Source organism: Anopheles moucheti, chromosome 2, assembly GCF_943734755.1.
Source record: "Anopheles moucheti chromosome 2, idAnoMoucSN_F20_07, whole genome shotgun sequence".
In the NCBI taxonomy this organism is placed as follows: Eukaryota; Metazoa; Arthropoda; class Insecta; order Diptera; family Culicidae; genus Anopheles; species Anopheles moucheti.
In genome coordinates this window covers 50,648,121-50,669,853 of record NC_069140.1, presented here as the reverse complement: position 1 = coordinate 50,669,853, position 21,733 = coordinate 50,648,121, and the positions used below count along the sequence as shown (strand labels likewise).

Here is a 21,733-nt window from a genome sequence, read left to right as displayed (position 1 = left end):
GGATCGTTCATTTCCAATTTTTGAATACGCTTCTTCGAACACCGGTCTAATTGGTCGAAGTTTCGTATTCGCTTCTATTACGCAAAACAAGTGTTTATTAATACTGCAAACAGCTTGATTTGGGCAGGTAGGAACATTTTTCGTTGTTTTGTTTTACAAAACGCGAAGCATTCGCAAAAGCTGCAACAAAAGGTATGAATGTACTTTTCAAATCCTAATTTTAAAAAATGCAAGAAGTTTAAATATGACCCTGTTTTTAAACACGTAACACTGACTCTATTGTTTGAATAAAAAAGGAAAATTAAAATTGATAAGTAAAACTATTAAAACATTTGCATCGCATCGCAAATTTTCTAACGAAACATTCAAAGTTTGAGACATTTAACGAAGCATCAAATATGCCCCGGCTTTGACGAAAGCTATCCTTGACAGCAACCCAATTGGTAAAAACGCTTCAGGGTTGAAGCGTTTCACGGTTTCAACGCGTTCGGCATGCGAATGCTTGGGGGACTTTGAAGATTGCATGTAGAATAAATGAAATAGAGTGAATTTCCTCGAAAAATACATTAAACATAAACATTTCCGTAATCATTTCCTTTCTAATTTTGTTTGGTTCAAAACAATTATATATGAACAGTGGCAGTTACACTGTCAGCAATGCAACTAACAATTTAAGTTTGAAAGTTTGATTATTATAAAAAAGTAAAAGCTTCGCTGCGCACCAGGTCCGGTAAATGCTTTTCACAAAAATATTTATTGTTCAAATACGCGAAAACACCACACGCAATATTGATCACTCTAGCTGCTGGCAATGGGCTCACATGGAATCTATGGAATATCGTTTTGCTTTCTGTTTCACAACACAAACACACATTAAACACATTCGTAAAACCATGCCTTAAATCAGCCATGCGACGCAAAATTAGGCAGCACATAGATCGAAAGATAGGTATTTAAAATAAAGCACACCAAGTTTCAAAGCAAATCCAAATACACACACACGCGATATCTTTTTGTAGTGATGGTTTTCGTCCTAGATTCTAATGTGAATAGTTTATGTCTTCTGTTTTTCTTAATAAGATAAGATAGGAGATAGGGGAATAAATGCAAATCACCATAGCAATGAAAATTCTTTTTTTATAGATGTCTCATCATTTCCTTTCGTCGTGAGTCGTCATCTGTTTGTGCATCTGTTGTGCATATTGATTGTGGATTAAAAAGCATAGTATATGTAGAGCTTCAGATAAGATCCTATAGAATGATATCTAAACCATCGCTTAGCGCTCAACTTAAATTAAATGTTTTTTTCCTCTCTCTTTCTGGCATTGTCACTTTAGAAGTAAATGCCCAGGAGCATTTCTACCAACCCCATTCTTCCGTTGCCTTCTCAGCTGGGCTCCGCGTATTTCTTCGTTCTATTGTGGTAACTGATTTTGTATACTAGTAGCTTTCCCTGAATTCGATTGTGAAACGTACGTTTTACGAAAAAAACAAAATCCTCACAGAAACATTTGCATGCTCGCTTACGATCTTAACTGATATGGAGCATCGTTTTGTATAAGTTTCGTCCTACAGCTTGTTTCTTTTTTTTTAATTTGTTCATTTTGCCTGGTTTAGTGTAAATAAAATGTTTTACATCTCGTTTGTTCTTACTTGTAAATGGCATCTGATCGTCTACTAGTCGACAATATATCTCCTCTTCAAGGACTAGATTGGTTGTTTCGAGTTATGGCCATCGGGACAAATATTTCACATTGAAATTGAACAGGATAATAGATCTTCGTTTCTTGTAGAGTTGTTGGTTAGGAATTTTGAGGTTTTTATGAGAGAAGGTGGGATGAGATAGATTTGTGCTGCGGTGTATACGTGCGCTTCGCTCCTGTATCGTAACACCATCCTAATACACTCGGGAACGTAGTGAAAACGGGAATGCTGATTGGTCGTACTGCTTTCGTTCGGACATCGCGTCCCAACATAACTTATTTGGCCGCTTCCGGAGGACAATCAGGCTGATTGGAGGGATGGGCAGCCCGAAACGCGGGATGGCCTTCCAGTTCGCGATCGATACGCAGAATGATGGGATACGGACGAAGATCTACGTGGAAGCGTCGGGCATTGAACACTTGCGGCACGAGACAACAGTCGGCAAGAGTGATCTCATCGCCCACACAAAATTTGCCCGCCGACGTTGAGAGCAGCTTTTCGATCGCCCGGAAACCGCGCGTTATCCAATGCTGTGCCCATTCCTTCTTCTTTTCTTCGCCCACATGAATGAGCACTATCAGATTTTGCAGCGGCTGTACGCCGGATGCTATAACCTGGGAAGAGACATTGCATTAATAATGATCTATCTTTGCAAGTTGCGGTTGAAGTTGCTACTGCTGCATTACCTCACAGATTTCCCGTACTTTGGCACGCTTCAGCACATCCTGCGGCATCAGTGGACGCTGAGGACGCGTCTCCTCCAGGTAATACATTATCGAGAGTGATTCGATGAGCGTGTGTCCATCTGAAAGAGAGTAAACAACATTCCATTGATTAAGTGATTTAATTGTGAGATATTTCAATACAGCGGTCACACTTTTCGCCAAGGAAATGCCCCCAATATCTGTTCGGACATATCGCTTTAATGGTTCAACAGCAAACCCAGCGGTTGCTATCAACGCATCAAAGAAGCATCACTATGAGAAACTGCGATAAGGTTACGTATTACACTAAAGATATAAGTGACCGCACTGCCGATGGCGGCACTTTGCTCATTGAACCTCGATAGAGCATGTGGCCATAAAGCGCGCTGACAGAAATACGATGGATGAAGCCGAAAACAAGACATGATTGCTGGTTTATTGTGTATAATCAAAATTTGACTGACCATTCAATTCCGCTTCCGAGGTTCCGCTTTAGGGCGAGCACCAACGGAAACGGTACAACCCTTCGACAGCTATAGAATTGAACGCGAGCAGCTCATGCACATCAGTTTTCCGCCGGAACTTGAGGTGATCGAAAGTGACCACTTGCAACAAGGCTAGTGTCCTTTTCAACGAACAAAAAACAAATCAGTCCCCTTGTGCTGTGATTTCCGCAAACATGTGGCAAAAGGTTGCTCTAGTGACAGTGTTGGCATCGTTTGCCTGTCAGCAGGTGAGAAAGAAGACCGTAAACTAACGCATGGAGCACCTGTTGAACTATTTCACACCGCCGTTTTGTTCCAACCTAGCTCGTTTGGTCGAAAACGGTTGCAGTGCCGGAAGCGGTGAAGAAGGTTCTGCCCCGCGCTGACAGTGACCTGCTGATCGAGTTCGATCGGCTGTTTAACCAGCTGCATTACGATGTCGACTACAAGCTGCGCGTGCTGCGCATGAACCAATCGCTCGCGATCAAGAACCTCAATGCGCAGTTCATTTCGCGCTTCGGCATCGTGATCACGCAGATCCAGGAAGAGAAGTTGCGCGTGAAGGATGCGATCCTGCAGCACGCACTGGAGATCGGCGACACGCAGAATCCGTGCATCGTCGAGCAGAACGATGAGGCGTTGCGTCAGGCGACCCAGTCTGCGGCCGATATTAGTCTGGCGGCTGAGTTGGCCTACGCCGACATGGCTACCGCATCGCGCGTTTTCTTCTACCCGCAGGTGCAAGCGTTCCAGAACAGCTCGACTGATTTGCAGAACGCCGTGCTGGAGAAGCTGGGCCGTTCGAATGCCGTCACCGATCTGGACATTACGCTCGCCGAGTTGGCCTACATGTACGAGGGGGAGGAGAACAAAATCGAACGCGTGCTGTCCGGCATTGAGGTGGAGTTGGACAACTTCCAGGAAGTTGTCAACAATGTTCGCCGCGATATTTGGGCAATGTCCGACATGATCGGGCGTAATTTCATCTTCAACATGGACTTGCTGCTCGAGGATGCACTCCAGTGCTCATAACCAACCCCGGCCGATAACTTCCCCCGATGGCATGGAATTTGCTGGGGGTGCCTCCTTTCATCTTCCGGTGTGCGTTGAGCCTGCTGTAAAAAGATAGCGCAGTTCTAGTACCCCAACAACATGGCCGGGGCAAGCGTTAAGAGCGTTAGGGAGAGGAATATGCTGCTCCAGAGTATCGAGATATGGGGCTTCTACTAATAAATGGTTTTTTAGCAGGTAAAATGTTGTTTTTCTTCCTGATTAAACGGGCTCTTAACCCACACAACAGTCTCAACCTGCCTATCGGTAATCTAATCGGTACGATAGCAAAACATCGGTCCTCTCGTTTTCGCCTCCTGATTTGGTAGGTAAATGTAATTTTCGTACTGACGTAAAATTACTCGGTGCGACTAACCTGTGTCCTCCAACCTTGTCCCGGAGTGGAATTCAAAATTATATAAGAGCCTTCACCGGCCGGCTGTTTTGATATAGCAATTGCTCCATCGGTGCTCGTAACTTGTAACAAAAGATGAAGACGTTTACGTCCATCGCGCTCTGCGTTCTGCTTGCTGCCGTGGTAAGTGCATCCTGCTCACCCTGAGCTATGTTCAGTTTCCGGAATTAATACACATGATCACAATTCGGTTTTTCCAACACAGTCCGTCACTGCGCAAATCTCGATGCGAGAATTGGCCGAAATCACGGAGGATTTCCGTGTGCGCTTCGACGACCTGCACGAGGACAAGGATGGCTTCATCAGGCTAACGCGCGTACTGACACGGGCCGAACTGAAGGGGTTGAATGAGGCTACGCTGGAGAATTTGGCCAACGCACGAAACGACATCGATGAAGTCTTGTTCAATGTCCGTGAGGACATTGCAGCAGCCATCCTCCAGCCAAACGCGAACGAACAGTGTCTGCTGGGTCTGGTCAATACGGTCATTGCGGAGGGAGTCCGTGCTGGTGAAGGTATGAGCTCCTGTGCCGCCGACAAGATCGCCATCAAGGAAGGACTCGGCGATGAGTTCCGGACACTGTCCAACACGCTGCAGCGCATCGCGACGGCTGCGTCCGAGTACACGCTCTACACGTTCGCCATTCACAACTCGTTCGCCGATCCTGAGGAGCACGTCGAATGGTTGGAGGACAACTACGACAACCAGGTCACGTTCTGGAACAATGTTGCACGCCCGGAAGCGCAGGAAGATCTGGACAATCTGGAAATCAATCGTCCGGCCCTGATTGAGGAAAATCGCCTCTGTCTCAATGCAGTCGTTACCAGCCTCAACACGGCCATGAACACCGTTCGTGGGCAAATCAACAACTGTTAAAATGCAATAGTATCATTGCAATTCTACTATCCTGAGCCTTCCCGCATTGTATTACCCTAGTGAAACAGTTACGAAATAAAACAGTAACGTAATAATGGGCTGGACGCATAGGACAACATCACAAAGTTCATTCTGGTCGCTCCCCTGCCGAACGGGATTAACCTTGCACACACCCGGGATTAACAAATCGCAACGCTAATTCTACTGATCACGCTATCGGATTGCCGATGGTTAGCTAATAGATTAATGGACCAATTGCAAGCGGAATTGAGATAAGCCAAGGGCACCGATACAACAATTGCACGTAAGAAGGTAACACGCACGTGAAAAGAATAATTAAATTGGCTTTATCAAATTGGACGATAATCAATAAACATCGGATGTGCATGACGAAGGCGAAAAATCATTTCCTTATCACACACGCCGCAATATCTAAGGAAGCGATGATACGTCCCGTTTTGTGCTGATGTGGATTATTGCCGATGGCTGTTACAGTTCCCTCTTTTGACGAATGTCACGCTGGCTTCCTCAGTGGTAAGATAAAAGAAGATGGAAGTTCTCGTGATTCTAATACGCGATTCATGGACCTAATGCAGTTTGGAAGCACAACAACAGTTCTTATGCTATTGGACTCTGTAGCCTATGGTCCATTTTGGATTGCCATGTTCGTTTAAGATAGGGCGATGTATTGGTAGTGGCGCCGGTCTTCACACGACAGGAGCGGTCCAAAAGCCCATCAGGGCCAATCCCTCCGTATGCAGGACTTGTTCATCCGGCTACAGGTAAATAAAGCCAAAGAAAGCCAAAAATGACAGGTCTTAGAGCTCTTGAGTTTGTTGTGTCGGTAAGGACGAGGCGGGAAGGTTATACTGGCGATAAAGGATTGCATTCCCAATGACTGGGGATATTTAGAACTTGAGCCTGACCTGAAAAATTTGATCTACGGATGGGTGCTGCCATCGCAAACTTATCATTTTTCTACTTATCGTTTTCATAAATTTAATATGGAATTAAAATTCCATAATTTCAATTCAATTAGATGTACTAGATAGATATACGGCCTGGCCGTTCTAACGATAATAAAAAAAAGATGTACTAGATGTAGATGTCATAAATGTTATGACAGATGTTTGACAGTTTGGCATTCGGGATCAATACTACTACTAAATTCCTAAACAATGGAATTAAAACAACTTCTTAAAAGCTTTTCCAGCGTGGCTGAGCCTTTGTAGAAATTATGTTATTATGCTAACCTTTCAAACTTGATCAATTTTGCTCTTTTTCAAATTATTTCTTCAATTACAGCTCGTATTGCATGTTGCGAAATATATTCCTCAACCTCGTCGGCAGATGCCATATAATAATGGGAATGTTACGATGTTTTTTTATACGAAACATGATGAAAACACATTTGACGGCACCGTGTGTTACATGGCAGGATTTAATTGCGCGCTTGTCTTTTCGATGTTCTGGGACAACTTCGGTATGCCGTAACAGTAGCATCCTTTTATATTATTACTTCTTAACGATGTACTCCTGCACCTGCTTTACAAGCACGACGGGATTCGTTCACGAATCGTATCTTCGAACCCTTGCTGTCGCTCCACAACTACCTGCAGACACTCCGCATTGTCGGCAACGATCAACGGACGGTTGTACTCCATAGCGTCCAGTTCGAATTGCATCAGCGGCAAAGCCTCCTCGTTCCAGGCACGGGCCGTCTCGTCGTACGATTCCTGCAGAAACTCGAGGTGCCGTTCCGGATCGGAAACGGAATTTTGGCTCACGAACGTGTAGAGCGTCGTCTCGGCGATCGAGTTGGAAAGGCGCTGAAGCAGGTCGATGAACTCGTAGAACGACGCGGGCAGCGCATCCTTGGTGTCAGTAGTACCGGCAGAACAGCGGCTGATTTCGTCTCCAAGCTGAACCTTCTCAGCGACGATTTCGTACACCAGATCCAGCAGGCACTGCTCGTTGTGGTTGCCCTCCACGATTGCGAGACTGATTTCCAGGCGCACATCGTCAAACCCGTACTCAACAGTGTTGCGTGCTTCGCCGAGATCGATCAAAACTTCTTCGTTCATTCTGCGTACTGTGGCGAACAGTCCGGTACGGGCAAATTGTAGGAATTGATCCTTTTCCTTGTGCAGATCATCGAAGCGGACGCGATAATCTTCGATCGCTTCGCGCAGCTCCTGGTTGTGGGGTTTGATGACCGTTTTCGATGGAGCAGCGCTAATGGAACTAGCCTGAAATTTATTTGATTCATTACGTGATGTCAATATAGTGAGTGGTGGCGCTTTTGCTTGAAACATGTGAACCCTGTTCCACCAATTAGGACACGCTGCTGGGTAGAGCAGCAACTCACCATCAGAGCGCATGCTGCGATAAGGACAAACGTAAAATTCGACGCCATTTTGTAGACTGCTAAAGCTGCCTTCGCTTCGATACTGCACGCAACCACTAAATTTAACTAATTGCAACCGCAGCTACCAACACCGGGAGTTTATATCAGCCACGACGGAAGCGAAGGAAGCAGATCGAACTGTATAGTTAAGTTAAGCCGACCAGTGTACGATTAGATTGGAGCAAGTTACACTCAATAATCGTTTCGTTTTTTTCCTCGTTTCAATCATGTCCAGATGTTAGCCCCCAGTTTACGACAGCTCTCTGAGCACCTGCTTGTGGTGGCTGATATTTGACTCAGTACAGTTCTTATTACTGGCCAGGTGTGCCGGTCACTCATTGTCTTGTGATAACGCGATTGACCCTCATGCGATAAAGGAATTTTATCCTGCCCTCGTGGTGTTACAATAGTATAAACATATTGAGAATTTACTTCATAATTAAACTTGGTCCTTAGGTTTGGCACAAATACCCCATTACGGTCTATGCCGTAAGACAGGAACTTCGTGTTGAGGAATATTTTGACATGTTCGACTTGTTTTATAAAATAAAAATAGCAACCTGGTCGAATTACTGACTTCATATTGCTTAAACTGCTGAGCCTGCGTTTGACCACTTATAAAGCTGACAATCACAATAAGAACACAAATTACAACAAATTGTTTGCAACCGTTCAATATGACAAAGCTTTTACGAACTACGGACTCAACTCGTTTTTCAAACAGATGTCGCCAGCGTAACGTTAACGTGTTCGCGGTGACGTTACATCGATTACCTTCCTCAGTATCCACCATCTTTATTGCCCTGAACTGACCATAGCTAAACCTATGAAAATTGGGCCCTTTTGTTGGTGGCATACGACAAACATTGTCGCTTTTGATATTTTTGATACGATTGCGCCAATACAAAAGCTAGCTGGAATCTCCTACTATCTAGAAAAACAGCGGTCAAAATTCAACGTTTGGTAACCGAATTATCGTTTGCTTATCGTAACGACCGGATAGGCAAGTGCACGGTTTTATAACATCCGTTCCGCGCGTCACGGACAAAACAGAAGCATTATTACAAGCATTCATTGGCTTGAAGCGAAAGGAAGTGTAACACTACGGGAAAGAAAGATGTTTCGAAGCACGATCATCACGACGTTCGTTTTCGTGTATTTGGGCCTCGGACCGGTACACGTACGATCGCTACCTTCGTTCGTGTTTTTCCAGGAGCAGTTTGGCAACTACTCACAAACTGGCGAGCTCCTGATGCAGACGAAACGCAGCGGAAACTCTGTGGTAACGTCCCAATTCAACATCGCACTGGTGAGGCTGCTGGGTAACGCTACCGTCGAGCTGAGACAGATAGCGAATTCTACAATCGAGACGATCGTCGGTGCCGATGCTATCGATGACGAGTGCCGAAATATTGTGAATGATCTTCGCTACATATATACCGTGTTCAGTGAGATGGACGTGAACATCTGTGCAGCAATTGCAGTCGGAGATTCGAAACCGTGGACGTTGGATCGCTTCTTCCGCTACGCAGACTACGTGCACAACGAGCTAACGCAACTAACCTACCGAGTCTCTCAGGTGCTGGCGACATACAACAAGATCAGCGAAATGGATCGCATCGACGCCCAGCTGCAGCTGTACTACGAAGACTTCAATTACATCTACAACAGCTACCAGTTTATACTCAGTGCCGAACTGGAACGTTTCGACGACATTGAGCATCCGGTGCGACAAGCGCTTTATGAGTGTCTCGATACGGCCGTCCATTGGCACGAAAGTGACATGGAGTACGTGCTCAGCTACATTGACACTAACTGTGCAGATTTTCAACAGGACTTGTCAACTTAAGTTAGCTTTACCATCACCCCACGTCAGATGAAAAACAATGAAATAAATGCGTTTAATTGAGTAACTTGAATAATAGCCAACTGCTGTTTGATATACGTTATCCGCTACATAATATCGGGTAAGCGTAATTCAAAAATTCAATAAATTTTCTACTTCTCTTTTTCACTCACCATTGGACTCTACTGACGATAACCAAGACAGAAGCCTTACAGTTTTACAACCTCTCCAAATTATCGCCTCCTTATCAGTGGGATACAACCGTCCGGAAAGAACTACTTTTCAGGGTGCTTATGATGTTTATGCCAGTACTCAGCAGTGAATCGACGAGTAGCAATATGTCAGTTCACATGTGCAGCATTGTTACGCGGTGCCTAGTCCTTGCACTGGGCTGGCAAGTTGTCTTCGCAGTACCTGCCATCGTTAGCTACCAGGACCGGTTTGCCAATCATTCGGCGGACGGCGAACAGTTGATGCAAGATAGAAGGAAAATAAACTCAGCTGCAACCCGTAGTCTGAATGAGGATTTGCTACGGATGCTTGCCAACGCTACGATCATGCTGAGACAAACAAGCAATGAAACGATCCAACTCATACAGGATGCGGACATTACGGACGATGCGTGCAGGAACATAGTGTTGGATCTGCAGGATTATTACACGTGGTACGCGATTGTAGATATGAAACAGTGTGCCTGGTACACGGCCGAAGAGACGGTACCGTGGACAACGAGCAGATTCTTCCGCTATGCGGATTACGTGTACACACAGTTAACGCAACTGACGCACCGGGTAGTGCGGGTTCTGGCTAGTTACAACTCGTTGGCACAGATTTACAGGATCGAAAATCTCTTGGCGCAGTACTATGACAACTTCAGCTGGATCTATAACAGCTACCAAATTATACTGGACTATGAGCTCGAGCGGTTCGATGATCCGGAACATCCGCTAAGGGTAGATCTGTATCAGTGCCTCGATACAATCATGATGCTTTATGTGTCCGACATGGAGTTTGTGATCGATTATGCGAATTTATACTGTTGATATCATTTCTCTCTCTGCTTACGATGTGCTCATTACCTCAACATTCATTCTCCAGGATACTCGGTCCCTAGCTGCAGCTTCCCATCCATGGTTGCTATTGATGTCATATCAGAAATGAATAATAAATACTACAAAACAAAACTGAATTGAAAATAAAACGCTACATAACATAACAAATCGATAAGGTTGAGTGAAATATTTCAAATACATTCAGCTGTATGTTTTCAAGGAAAGGCGATGTCCCAACCAGCAATTGGACTCCTCCCATCCATTTTTTATTCGGATCTCTCGTTCTGGCCTACATGCGACGCGAGATAAAAAATCGAACACACACGTGATACACACGCAAAATCACGGTACGCGATCCACGCCCTCCATCGCGCGTATACGGATATCGCAACGCACCAACACATTCAAAGCAACCGACCGACAACGCGTGTGTCGACAGGTACCTGTGTACTGTGCTCGCGTCTGCCGACTTAGAGTTAAATTTTGTCCTTGCAGCTTACGCGCCTATGTACGCATAGGCGAACACATTCAAAGCGACCGACCGATAACGCGTGTGTCGACAGGTACCTGTGTACTGTGCTCGCGTCTGCCGACCTAGAGTAAAATTTTGTCCTTGCAGCTTACGCGCCTATGTACGCATAGGCGAACACATTCAAAGCGACCGACCGATAACGCGTGTGTCGACAGGTACCTGTGTACTGTGCTCGCGTCTGCCGACCTAGAGTAAAATTTTGTCCTTGCAGCTTACGCGCCTTGCAGCTCAGCATATGCGGCTCGAAGCCCACATATTCAACCTCTCATTTAAAGCGTCCAACTGACTGGCGTGTGTGGATTTCTGCATTTAATCGTAGTTAAATTATTATTTATTTATAAACCATCGGTTGTAAAGTATTGGCAACACTTTAACTAAACAATTGGAACACTTTTTCCTAGGATATTTGAAGGACAAGCGCACAAATTCAATGATCAAAACTAGGTATAATTTGATACATTCGAAGACATTGCTTTGTGGCGATCGGTAACACACGGGAGTATTTAACAATAGCAGGAAAAGTTTAAGTGTTAGATACATACATTGTTCTACAAAGTGGTTAAGAATAAGAAATGTAGTTTTTCTATACATATTAGTGGTGATTTTTCCATAATTTTTACATATTTTTAAGAATAACTAGAAAAGTAGCAGAGATAGATAAAAATGATGTTCTACAAAAATGTAAAGAATAAAATAATACATCTTTTTATGGTGTTTGAAAAGTTCTAAAACTTATAAGAAAAATTTTTTTTCATTATTTTTCAATGCAAAAATGATTTCAAAATGCCTTAAATTTTATGTTTTATTTAAAAACAGCCAATCGCCAAGCCATTTGAATGTTTTTCAAAATTTTCAATGACAAAAATCCTTCCCGTTAGGCTTTGTTTATAAACCGTTAGCAACGCACGTGAGCCAAGCTACTCGCGCGACCCTGAAGGATGTACCTATTGCTGCTGCTCGACCGACTTAATCCAATATTCTCTTTCATTACAGCACTATCGCCACGCAAATATATGGGGAAAAAGAGTATCATTCTCTGATAACGGCTCTCACGAGAGAGCCAGAGAGTGGTGCTAGTTCCCCCACCCCCCTTTTTTTTTGCATAGAATCATATTTTTGCTACGATCCGGCGTAGGTCCACACGCTGCAAAAGCCGCCGGGCGACTGAAGCGGGCGTGGTTACGCGCCGCTTTATATACCATGCGGTGAGAGTGTGTGCGTGAAGGTTGAAGTTCGTCTTCCTGTCGGTTGTCTACTCGAAAGAAACTTGACTCAAAATTTGACTATGAGAACAAAAGAAACTCGACCAAGAGACTCCGCCTTTGTATGACTGGGGTGCTAACGGCCGATAGAGAAATATTTCTTAGACATCCCGAGTAGAACGCTATAGTATTGCTAAATTATTCCGCTTCATATTTTGATTTTCAGGGTGGTTTTGGCAGCGTTATAGAATTTGCTTCACAGTTTATAGTAAATTTTATAGTTCATAATGAACTCGATATTATTTAAAAAGTTATTTAAAAGCACAAAGGCACAATATATCACTTAATAACTGATGAGGTATTTCATAATAATATTTTAACTTCATTCCCAAATGAGAAAGAACCAAGCAGGTTAGCACATAGGGGTGCATCGGTAAATTATTATGTGTTGGAATCGTAAGTACCGGACAACTCTAACATGATCGACTACCGAATCGAATGCCGCACTGTTCACCGGACGGACGATGGTTTAGAAAAGCTTAAGGCAACCGTATCCACCCTCCTGTTACGTGTTCGTTTTTTGAAGATTCCCTTCCTGTTAAAAAAAGGATCTGCGCCAAGGAGATAGGCTAGCTTGTCTACTCTTCCATGCTAGATAGAGACTAGGAGCTGTTAAATTTCGGTAACCATCTTCTATAAGACAGTCCATACTCTGATAATATAGATATCATTACTGCTCTCCTACGTAGCCAAATTGATGGTGGCACCACAAGCGGTTCAAATTCTCACTTACACAGAGATGATGGACATAAGGAACTTTCGAAATTGTCTAAAATGTCGCCTATTTTGAATAAAATACTAGCACCTACAACGACATTGATGTTGAGTTATGCGCTGGGATGCTGGTTGCTAACCAGGCTTGCTAGGCAGAGGACAACAAAGAAGGAGCATCAATATATCAATGCATAAGAAGAATGGCGATGAAAATAACGTCCGCAGGAAGATAGCAAGATTTAAGCTCCTAAAGATGCAACAGCTGGTAGCGAACATTGCATTCAGGTATTGGCATATTCATGTTCCGAAAACTTTTGCTTAGTGCAACACGAGTTAGCCGTCTCTGCATTCTTCCTATTCCTACCATATCAGTGCTACCGGCAGGTGCCCAAATCACGATGGGGTATTCGAGTATTGGCCTCACCAAGCAACATTACAGAGCACGTAAGCAGAAGGGATCTTGGACATCGTAGGACAAACGACACAACATGCCTAAGGTCATATTGGCTTTGCTTATTATCCTGCCAATATGCGTTTGAAGTTTATCTTTCATTACCTGGACAAGTTGGAAAACTAAAACACAGAGCGAATAGGGCGTGTTGATTTTATGATTTAGGCGTGTTGATGCAGATCTAGGCCATTGCATTTACAGCAGGAAGAGAACAGACCCAGAGTGGATATTGGAAATAAAATCTTAAAGTCATCCGCATATAGTAGATGTCCGTCAAGTTTCTAATCTAATTTGACCTTGAAAGATCTACTCGTAAAAAAGGATGCCAACTAAGTCAAGCATTTTCATATACTCTAGTGGTAATGTAATGGTTTACGTGTGCATTGTCCCCAACAACCAGGAAAGGGTCATAAAAGCAGGAACCAACCCCGGTTGTAAGATGCTCAGCTGCATTAGGAGCTGCGAATATGTGGAAGGAAAATTGCCAAAGAATTTTGGCAAAGGATGAGCCATTGCAATGACGAACTCACTCTACGAGCTGTACGACGAACACACTATCGCATAGGGAATTAAGTTCGATGGGCCCCGCTGGTCCCCTGGTCAGGACATTAGAATGACATCGGTAAACCCAGTCTGTAAGTCCATAACGTAAGTCGTCCACATGGATATAGGAGGCATGATAGGCTCAAATTAATATGAAGTGATAAGTGAAGTGGAGTGGAGGACCGAAGCGCCTGATAAGTAAAAAAAGTACGTTAAAAATGAATAAGAAATAAAATGTATATTGGACTGTAGTTTCACAAAAAGAAGCATTTCTTCACCAGGATTTAAGCTGTCATCTGTGTTAACAAATCAAATTTAATTTTGTTCGATTTAACCTGCTTGATTCCGAGCATAGGCCAAGTCAAGTTGGAGATGTACATTATAGCCGTTCGAGATGTGCAGGAACTTTTTGGTTATTATTTACAAAGTGGTGATATCCTGCTGCCGACTAAACGCGGCTGAAACTCACCCTTAACCTACCAACATATCTTTGAAACGGTGCAACTGTTGGATAGTACTACTCTCGAGATGGGACAGACTGCGAAATCCTGCGATCGAGACGACCGTTATGATATCGATGATGAGTGTCAAGAGATTGTATGCAATTTTTGCTACGTATTTTACCTGTTCGACAAGAAAGAAACCCAGCCCAGAAGTAGATTTAGCAACGATAAAGAAACATTTCTTTGACGTAGCGTCCAGGACGCTGTAAAATTATCGAGCTTCTTATCTTAATCATCAGGTAGGTTATGGTTGGTCGATAGAATTTGCCATACAGTTGAATACTTCCCGTCGGTAAAACACGTCTGGTTGCAAATCTGTAGGTTGCTAAAATTGTTTTAAAGCAAGATGCTAAGTTGGAATTGGAGACTTGTGCTGTTTACGTCATTCCTTGCTGTGCTGTGTGTTTTTCCATCTGTATCAACCGAAGAAGCACCCGTCATTGTGCAATACCAAGAATGGTTCAGTGAGTACGCCGTGATATTGGAAAATATGATGCACATAAAACGTCAGGCCAACTCCAACGCCACACTCCACTTCAATATGGAGCTGGTGAAGTTGTTGGCAAACGCCACGATCGAGATGAGATTGGTTGACGACACAACGGAAAGTACAATCATCCAGTCCAGTGTCATTACCCAGCCATGCCGCGTGCTAGTGTTGGAAATATTTAAAGTTTTCCGAACGATCGGACAAGCGGAGATGCAGGCATGTGCAGCGTACGCCACGAAAGAACTACGCTACTGGACGAACCAACGTTTCTTCAGTTACGCTAACATGGTCCATCGCGAAGGGACGGAACTAACACATCGCGTTGGTCTCATACTAGAGCAGCACAACAAGGTCACACAAATGGACAATATCCTCGACGTGCTAGCGGAAGAATACTACGCGTTCAATAATTTTAACAATGCGCTTCAAGAGGTATTAAACAGAGAGTTGGATCGATTCGCTCCACCGGACCACCCATTACGAGAAGATCTGTTCGATTGTCTAGATACGACCGTGACGCTCCATCAAATGGACATGAAGTATGTATTAAGTTATGTGGACAGCGGTTGCTTCAACGTAGCACAACACACAATATGGTGAAACATTCGAAAATATACACGGTGTGTAATCCATGAGCGCATGATTACAAGAAGCTTCCCGGTCCAGTAGTCCGATAAGCAGTGAAACATATCACTTATTGCATCAAAAAGGTAACCTTTCATATCAAAATCTATACATTCTTCCCGGGCGAGGGTTGACTTCCTCATCTTCTTAGATGACGGAGACCTTAATGACGCACTTGAATAAGCAAACCAGCCGAGCAACGTGTAGATAATTTTCTTTACTACTCGGAAGTTTACAACCAGCCAGATATAAGATTGATATTAGGCTGTACTTCCACAAACTGAGCTTATCTCGATGCTGCCATAATCCGTCATTATTGCGACGCATTTCGATCGTTATTTCAGTAGTCGTTGGTCTGCATAAGGATTCGTGTCTAGGGGGAAGTGGTCAAAAAGTGTTGGTTCTGTTACAAAACGATGCGCGCAGTGGTGAACTTGTTGGTTCCGGTAGCTCTGCTACTTTCTTCCGGCTGCGTTGGTACCGCGTTGGCCAACTTTCTCGTCGATTACAATGGTAATTTTTCGGAACTGGCACGTGATGTTGAGTTCGAGCTGCAGCAGATGCGCCAGTTCAACGGACAACTGATCCGGGAGTTTAATCGCGAGTTGTTGCTCGAGTTTGGCAGCATGATTCCACGCATGCGTCTGGCTAGCCAGGAATTGCAGATGTACATTCAGAATCGGGATGGCGTTGATGACGAGTGTCGCGAGTACACGTTGGATCTGTTCGAGCTGTACCGGATGTTCCAGGCGTTTGACATTCAGGACTGTGCATATTATGCGTTCGCTGACCTGCGAAACGATGCACTTAACCGCTTCTTGCCGGTTGAGCGATCTTACACGAAAGAAAACTTCCGGTCCATCAGCCAGACAGTAATCACGCTTGGTCGCAATAATGTGCTAGAGCAGGATGACGTACAGGCGGAGCTCCAAGAGGAGTTGGAGTACTTCACGACGTTACGCGACAGTTACCGCACGATGTTGAATGAGGAGCTGGCCAAGCATGGTGACGATGCGTATATCACAATCAATCGCTTCGAAGGTTGCCGCGATGAGGCGTTCTACTGGCAGGATAGCGACATCGAGTACGTTAAAAGTTATCTGGACGATAATTGCTACTTGTAGAACATGATCGTAAATGTTATGCCGTGCGCATTATCGGTCTGACAATAAAACCATAAACCGTTCAGAAGCACATGACCGCTTTGGTAGTTGTCTGCGTTTTAACAAGATGACCTTCTGCCACATTGGTTTGGAATTTCTTTCATTACAGCGGTACATCAATTAGTGTCTGAAAGCTACCCGTTCGCGACGACCAGTTTAGTTTACGATCCGAGCCAGCTGCAGAGAATGGTGACAACATGGTTATTGATGTTGGGCGCCTTTGGGGCCGTCATGTTTCCGCTATCAACTGTGGAAGGATATCTTCTAGAGTATCAGGACGAGCTAGCCAACATCAGTACGCAAGTAGTGCGCGAGGTGACCGTCAGCTGGGCTGCCAATAGCGAACTGAATGGACTGTTCAATCGAAGACTCCTAGCGCAAATCGGAGAAGCAACCATACAAATGAGGTATCGCGATGAATATGCGGCGGAATTGTTGGAAAATGAACGAGACAATTTGAGCGAACAATGTCGGGAATCGTTGGAGGAATATTATGCCTTTTATCGTGCATTGTGGGGTGTAGATTTGCGCAATTGTATGCAAGCAGCTTACCAGGATTTGGAATATGACAGGCTAGATCGGTTCCGTCCACAGGCTTCTTCCGCACAACGCATCATTAAGACCGCTACTTATCAGGTCATTCGCACGCTGTCGATGAGCGATATTTTCGACGAACAGAGCATTCGCGGAAAACTCGCGGAAGAACTACAATCGTACCAAAACACTTGGGATTTTTATGAAAGTACGCTACAAGATGAGCTAAATCGGCATGACGGAATCGTGAGTGGTACGATGGTACGGTTGGAGACTTGCATCGATCGTGCACTGGTTTATCAACAATTAGATATTGAGGCGATAGAGGAAGAGATAGAAACGAATTGTAGCAATGAAGTGAAAATGATTCAAAAATAAAAGTTATGTATGCGAACTTTGCGAATTTTGAAATAAATGAAATTTTGTACGAAGCGAATCTAAAAGAAGATGCGGAAATAATTTCATTTTTTTACCGTGCGCCCTTATCATTCGACACGTATAATCGTAACAACCAATTTTCTATATGGTAACGAAGATAAGCATAGTGACGACAATACGCAGATTAAATGGTAATTAAAACAACTGAATAGCATTCGTTTTGTTGGCCGCAATAAAGTATAAAAAGCATGGGAAGGTAGATTAAACCAATCGCTTATGCCTGACAGTACTAAACTGTTCTCCACTAATCATACATTGTGTCGAAATAAAAAAATGTTTCTGTCCCGAAAAAGTGAAACCATTTCTACCCTTGTAGTGGCAATTCTTTTCACCGCTATACCCTCCATCGGTTGCAACCTTCTGGTTTATCAAACAAAATTCGCTAACCAAGGACAGAGCATAAACTTTCAAATGGTTCAAATTCACGACAACCAACGAAAAGCTTTCACGGGTGTTACCAGCATTGCATTGAAGCTGATCGGACAGACGATTTTCGCTGGTCGCACCAGAACAAGGGAAGTCTGGGACTTTATCGAATCGTTCGATGATGATGTTTCATCTCGCGAAGCATCCTGTATCGAAGAAGCACAAACCGCTCATTCAGTTTACTCTCAACTGTTCAGTGCTGATATCTCGCAGTGTTGCAACTATCTCGATGATTCAATATCGGAACAACACAAGGATGAAAATATTATAGCGCTATTCACTGCATATCGGCTGGCCACTGAAACCATCGGAGGAGCTTTGCAAGTGTTGGAAGAGACAAGTGATCCGTTTGAACAGTCAGAAGCTTTACTGCAACGCCGGACTGTTCTGGAGGAGGCATGGCTTCTTTCACAAATCGAGCTGGAATCAATCACCAAACGAAAAGATAAGGCGTATGATGATGCACTGTACAACTTGGAACTGTGTCTCGCTCAGTGCGTTCTGTTTTTCGATTACATGATCGCTTTCGTTAAAGATGAACTGGAGTCATGCTTTAGAGAGTAAAAATAAGCAATAAACACTTACCGATTTGCAGCGCAGGGACTTGTTCCATTGGGTTCACCTCTCGATACTCATTACAGTGCTGTTCGCCTCCGGACTTGATTAAACTGATCGGCTTAATGTCATACGGAATCTCCTTTAGGTTTAGGGCAATGCGCACACGCCAGGAACAGGAACTGCGCCAGTACGAGTACAGGATGGGCTGCGATTCGGGAAGAAGATCTTCGTTAGACATGCTGATTTGAACACTTCTGAACACAAGGAACGATTTGGAATGAATGCGGCTGCTAGCGACTGTCGCTTCAATTCAAAAGCGATCGGAATGTAGCCGGTTTGTCAAGAACTGGTTTTTGTTCTAATCTTTATTCTAATCTGACCACTCTCCTGGAAACAGGCACCGCAACAAACCAGTTGATAAAGGTATCACATGATGTTGTGTGGTTTGCCTATGTTCAAGGGGTTTTTCGGCTAACAGGTGTTAGCGATCTGTATTCGGTGTCGCTTGCTTACCTTCGACATCGCGGACAGCGACATCGAGCCATGGAACTTGGAGTAGTTAATTTTGAAGCCGTATGTTGACGACTGCAGCAGTGGAAACTGTTTCAGGGATGCTGTTGCCGCCTCTAGCGCACTGTTTACGGGTGTAGTGTAACGATTGTCAACAAAAAGGAAGCGAAGGATTTGGGAGGATTGAACAGAAAAACAAAAACCACAATAAATGGGAAGTTTAAATCAAGAGAGGAAAAATCGGTGTTGCTAATAGCGCTCGCGTTGCAGAACAGAATATCCTTAAGAACTCACTACTTTTTCGGAAAGAACGCACAAATTGCCGGCATCGTTTGTTTACGCTTTATTATTGCTGTCAACCAACTGTCACTGACCAACTGCACAAGGGGCTGGTAATGGTGGCCGATTTTGCGATTTTCATGAATTGTTATGCATTTTTTGCATAAATTAACCAGGGAATTTTACATGGACACAGACAATGAAGAAGAATACCTAAATTATACAAAGTTATTAATTTACATCGTACAATTAGTTGACCGTTATTCTATTGAAAAGCAGCCACTGTGCGTGCACTTTGGCAATTGTCAAAAGTTTGTTGTGTAACTCATGTTTGTTTCTAAAATTCTAGAGAATCCGGCAAGGCCGGAAAGGATGACGAAACTGTGTTAATTTACTGTAAAGTCTTTGCTAGCAACTCCAAACTTTCAACAGTTCATTAACATTCACTTCAACGAGTGAAATACGTTACACCAATATGGCAAAGTACATAGCTCAAATCATCGTGCTTGGCGGCCAAATCATAGGAAAGGCTTTCACGCGAGCTCTGAAGCAGGAGATAGCAGCATCCCAAGAAGCGGCAAAACGTGCTGGTGGTGGACAACAGGGACAAAATCGCGCTGTGGCTAACCTAAGGACTGGTAATGTGGAATCATATCGGCTCGCCATGCGAACCATGCGTTTACACGTGTTCTTTCTCGTCTTCCCGCTAGGCATGACCCTTGAGGAGGCACAGCAAATTCTCAACGTAACGAAACTTGACCCAGAAGAGGTGAACAAAAACTACGAACATTTGTTTAACGTAAACGATAAATCCAAGGGTGGATCGTTCTACCTACAATCTAAAGTTTTCCGCGCTAAAGAACGAATAGATCAGGAATTGAAGGAGGCAAAGCCACCGGAAGGAGAAAAAACGGACACCGGTACGGGGAAACCCGAAACGGCAAAGTGATCAGTTATGCGTCGTTGCAGTTTGCAATCCCACGAAAGTCAAGCTCACTGCAATGAACACTGTTAAATTTATAAGTAAACATGTCTATTTAGTGCAACAAATGGTAGATTCTACAAATTCATGGTAGTTGCTTTGAGAAATCATCGTATCATCCAGCTACAGCTCTTCATCTGATTCTTCCAATGATTTGAATATTCGTTCGTCTTGCACTTCCAAATTTAGTGTTTGTTGATTGATTTCTTTTGTGCTGCACGTGGCTTCATCCATTGGTGGAACTGGATTCGTGGTTTTAGCAGATGCTATTTCAACACTAAGTTGAACATCGCGGGATTTAATTTGCAATTCCTCAACCTGTAAGAAGAAAGACGCTTTGACAAAACGAATCGGCCGATACGATTGAGACACGGGTTCTTACCACCAGTTGGTTCAGTTCATGGTTGATTTTATCGATCATCGATTTGAGCACACTCTCCGTTTTCTTCAGCTGTCGTAGTTCTTTTATCAAGGAAGAGTAGTGTGTGGAAACACCCCATTTTTGTTGATCCAGTTTTGCTACACTCTTGAACGAACGAGATTCCGAACCTTCCTCACCTACAATTTGGCTATTTATCGTGTTTTTTTTTTTCAACTGAACGTAAACAAATCGGGATTGACAGCATCGCTCGGCAGTGTTGCCAATTTGCTGTGGTTTGGTAGATTGGAATTCAAAATATTACTGAATACCATACAAAGAACGAAACTGGGAAGGAAGATTATCTAAAAAGAACCAAACAAACTGATATATGATAAGTTTATTTTTCTAGCACACACTATTTAAATTACGGATCAAAAACGGTAACCATCATTGATCCGATCAAAGCCGTTGCTATGGTAACGCATGATCTTTCAGCTCAGAACACGTGAAGGTTCTGGATATATGAACAAAACAGTATGATCGCTGCTCGTTAATCGTTGATGATATAAAATACCAACCCCAGCAAACATTTTTGTTGCAACCATGTATTGTTTACCTCCTTTACCAAAATCTGACCCTGTGTTTTTTTACCGGGTATATCATATTCGCATCCCATTGCGCCTGTCTGTTGCGGGACCCATGTTGGCTTCGCTTCATCTATGCGTTTGTCAGAAATTGTTGTACAAGACATTCAGCAAGAATCGCTCTGTGCCGTTGTTCGCAATATTGTCCTTTTCACTAGTGCCATATCATGCTGAAATGA

General features: G+C 43.7%; 6 protein-coding genes across 7 annotated transcripts; 3 read left to right on the top strand and 3 right to left on the bottom strand.

Annotated features, from left to right (window-relative positions):
• Positions 1–734: 734 nt before the first annotated feature.
• On the bottom strand, positions 735–19,644 carry LOC128299078 (probable maleylacetoacetate isomerase 2). 2 transcript variants are annotated; one of them, XM_053034930.1, is made up of 5 exons: positions 19,583–19,644; positions 19,292–19,412; positions 18,806–18,983; positions 2,391–2,509; positions 735–2,318 (listed from the first exon to the last, which is right to left on the bottom strand). In XM_053034930.1, exons 1-5 carry the CDS (start codon positions 19,615–19,617, stop codon positions 1,980–1,982), a joined length of 792 nt encoding a protein of 263 aa, XP_052890890.1. In that variant the 5' UTR covers positions 19,618–19,644; the 3' UTR covers positions 735–1,979. The 2 variants fall into 2 exon arrangements, with proteins under 2 accessions (XP_052890890.1, XP_052890891.1); XM_053034931.1 differs by having other exon boundaries at positions 19,586–19,632.
• Positions 3,088–3,925, top strand: LOC128299079 (uncharacterized). The gene is made up of 2 exons (XM_053034932.1): positions 3,088–3,141; positions 3,218–3,925. Exons 1-2 carry the CDS (start codon positions 3,088–3,090, stop codon positions 3,923–3,925), a joined length of 762 nt encoding a protein of 253 aa, XP_052890892.1.
• LOC128299081 (uncharacterized) lies at positions 4,434–5,235 on the top strand. Its single transcript, XM_053034935.1, has 2 exons — positions 4,434–4,481; positions 4,564–5,235. Exons 1-2 carry the CDS (start codon positions 4,434–4,436, stop codon positions 5,233–5,235), a joined length of 720 nt encoding a protein of 239 aa, XP_052890895.1.
• Positions 6,783–7,651, bottom strand: LOC128299080 (uncharacterized). The gene is made up of 2 exons (XM_053034934.1): positions 7,604–7,651; positions 6,783–7,484 (listed from the first exon to the last, which is right to left on the bottom strand). The coding sequence occupies exons 1-2, from the start codon at positions 7,649–7,651 to the stop codon at positions 6,783–6,785; spliced, it is 750 nt and encodes a 249-aa protein (XP_052890894.1).
• A 251-nt stretch (positions 19,645–19,895) lies between the features above and the next one.
• Positions 19,896–20,608, top strand: LOC128297181 (mitochondrial import inner membrane translocase subunit Tim16). Its single transcript, XM_053032780.1, has 2 exons — positions 19,896–20,205; positions 20,278–20,608. Exons 1-2 carry the CDS (start codon positions 20,043–20,045, stop codon positions 20,514–20,516), a joined length of 402 nt encoding a protein of 133 aa, XP_052888740.1. The 5' UTR covers positions 19,896–20,042; the 3' UTR covers positions 20,517–20,608.
• Positions 20,590–21,586, bottom strand: LOC128310251 (uncharacterized). Its single transcript, XM_053046847.1, has 3 exons — positions 21,527–21,586; positions 20,932–21,198; positions 20,590–20,867 (listed from the first exon to the last, which is right to left on the bottom strand). Exons 1-3 carry the CDS (start codon positions 21,584–21,586, stop codon positions 20,673–20,675), a joined length of 522 nt encoding a protein of 173 aa, XP_052902807.1. The 3' UTR covers positions 20,590–20,672.
• Between the last annotated feature and the right edge of the window lie 147 nt (positions 21,587–21,733).

Coding starts and splice junctions, on each gene's coding strand:
- LOC128299079 (XM_053034932.1), top strand. CDS start 3,088: ATGTGGCAAAAGGTTGCTCTAGTGACAGTGTTGGCATCGTTTGCCTGT. Junction 3,142..3,217: donor CATCGTTTGCCTGTCAGCAG/GTGAGAAAGAAG, acceptor GTTCCAACCTAG/CTCGTTTGGTCGAAAACGGT.
- LOC128310251 (XM_053046847.1), bottom strand. CDS start 21,586: ATGGGATGCGAATATGATATACCCGGTAAAAAAACACAGGGTCAGATT. Junction 21,199..21,526: donor GTCAGATTTTGGTAAAGGAG/GTAAACAATACA, acceptor ACCAAACCACAG/CAAATTGGCAACACTGCCGA. Junction 20,868..20,931: donor ATGAACTGAACCAACTGGTG/GTAAGAACCCGT, acceptor TTCTTCTTACAG/GTTGAGGAATTGCAAATTAA.
- LOC128299081 (XM_053034935.1), top strand. CDS start 4,434: ATGAAGACGTTTACGTCCATCGCGCTCTGCGTTCTGCTTGCTGCCGTG. Junction 4,482..4,563: donor GCGTTCTGCTTGCTGCCGTG/GTAAGTGCATCC, acceptor TTTCCAACACAG/TCCGTCACTGCGCAAATCTC.
- LOC128297181 (XM_053032780.1), top strand. CDS start 20,043: ATGGCAAAGTACATAGCTCAAATCATCGTGCTTGGCGGCCAAATCATA. Junction 20,206..20,277: donor TGTGGCTAACCTAAGGACTG/GTAATGTGGAAT, acceptor TCTTCCCGCTAG/GCATGACCCTTGAGGAGGCA.
- LOC128299080 (XM_053034934.1), bottom strand. CDS start 7,651: ATGGCGTCGAATTTTACGTTTGTCCTTATCGCAGCATGCGCTCTGATG. Junction 7,485..7,603: donor TCGCAGCATGCGCTCTGATG/GTGAGTTGCTGC, acceptor AATAAATTTCAG/GCTAGTTCCATTAGCGCTGC.
- LOC128299078 (XM_053034930.1), bottom strand. CDS start 19,617: ATGCCGGCAATTTGTGCGTTCTTTCCGAAAAAGTA. Junction 2,510..18,805: donor AGTCCCTGCGCTGCAAATCG/GTAAGTGTTTAT, acceptor ACTCTCTTTCAG/ATGGACACACGCTCATCGAA. Junction 2,319..2,390: donor AAGTACGGGAAATCTGTGAG/GTAATGCAGCAG, acceptor GTCTCTTCCCAG/GTTATAGCATCCGGCGTACA.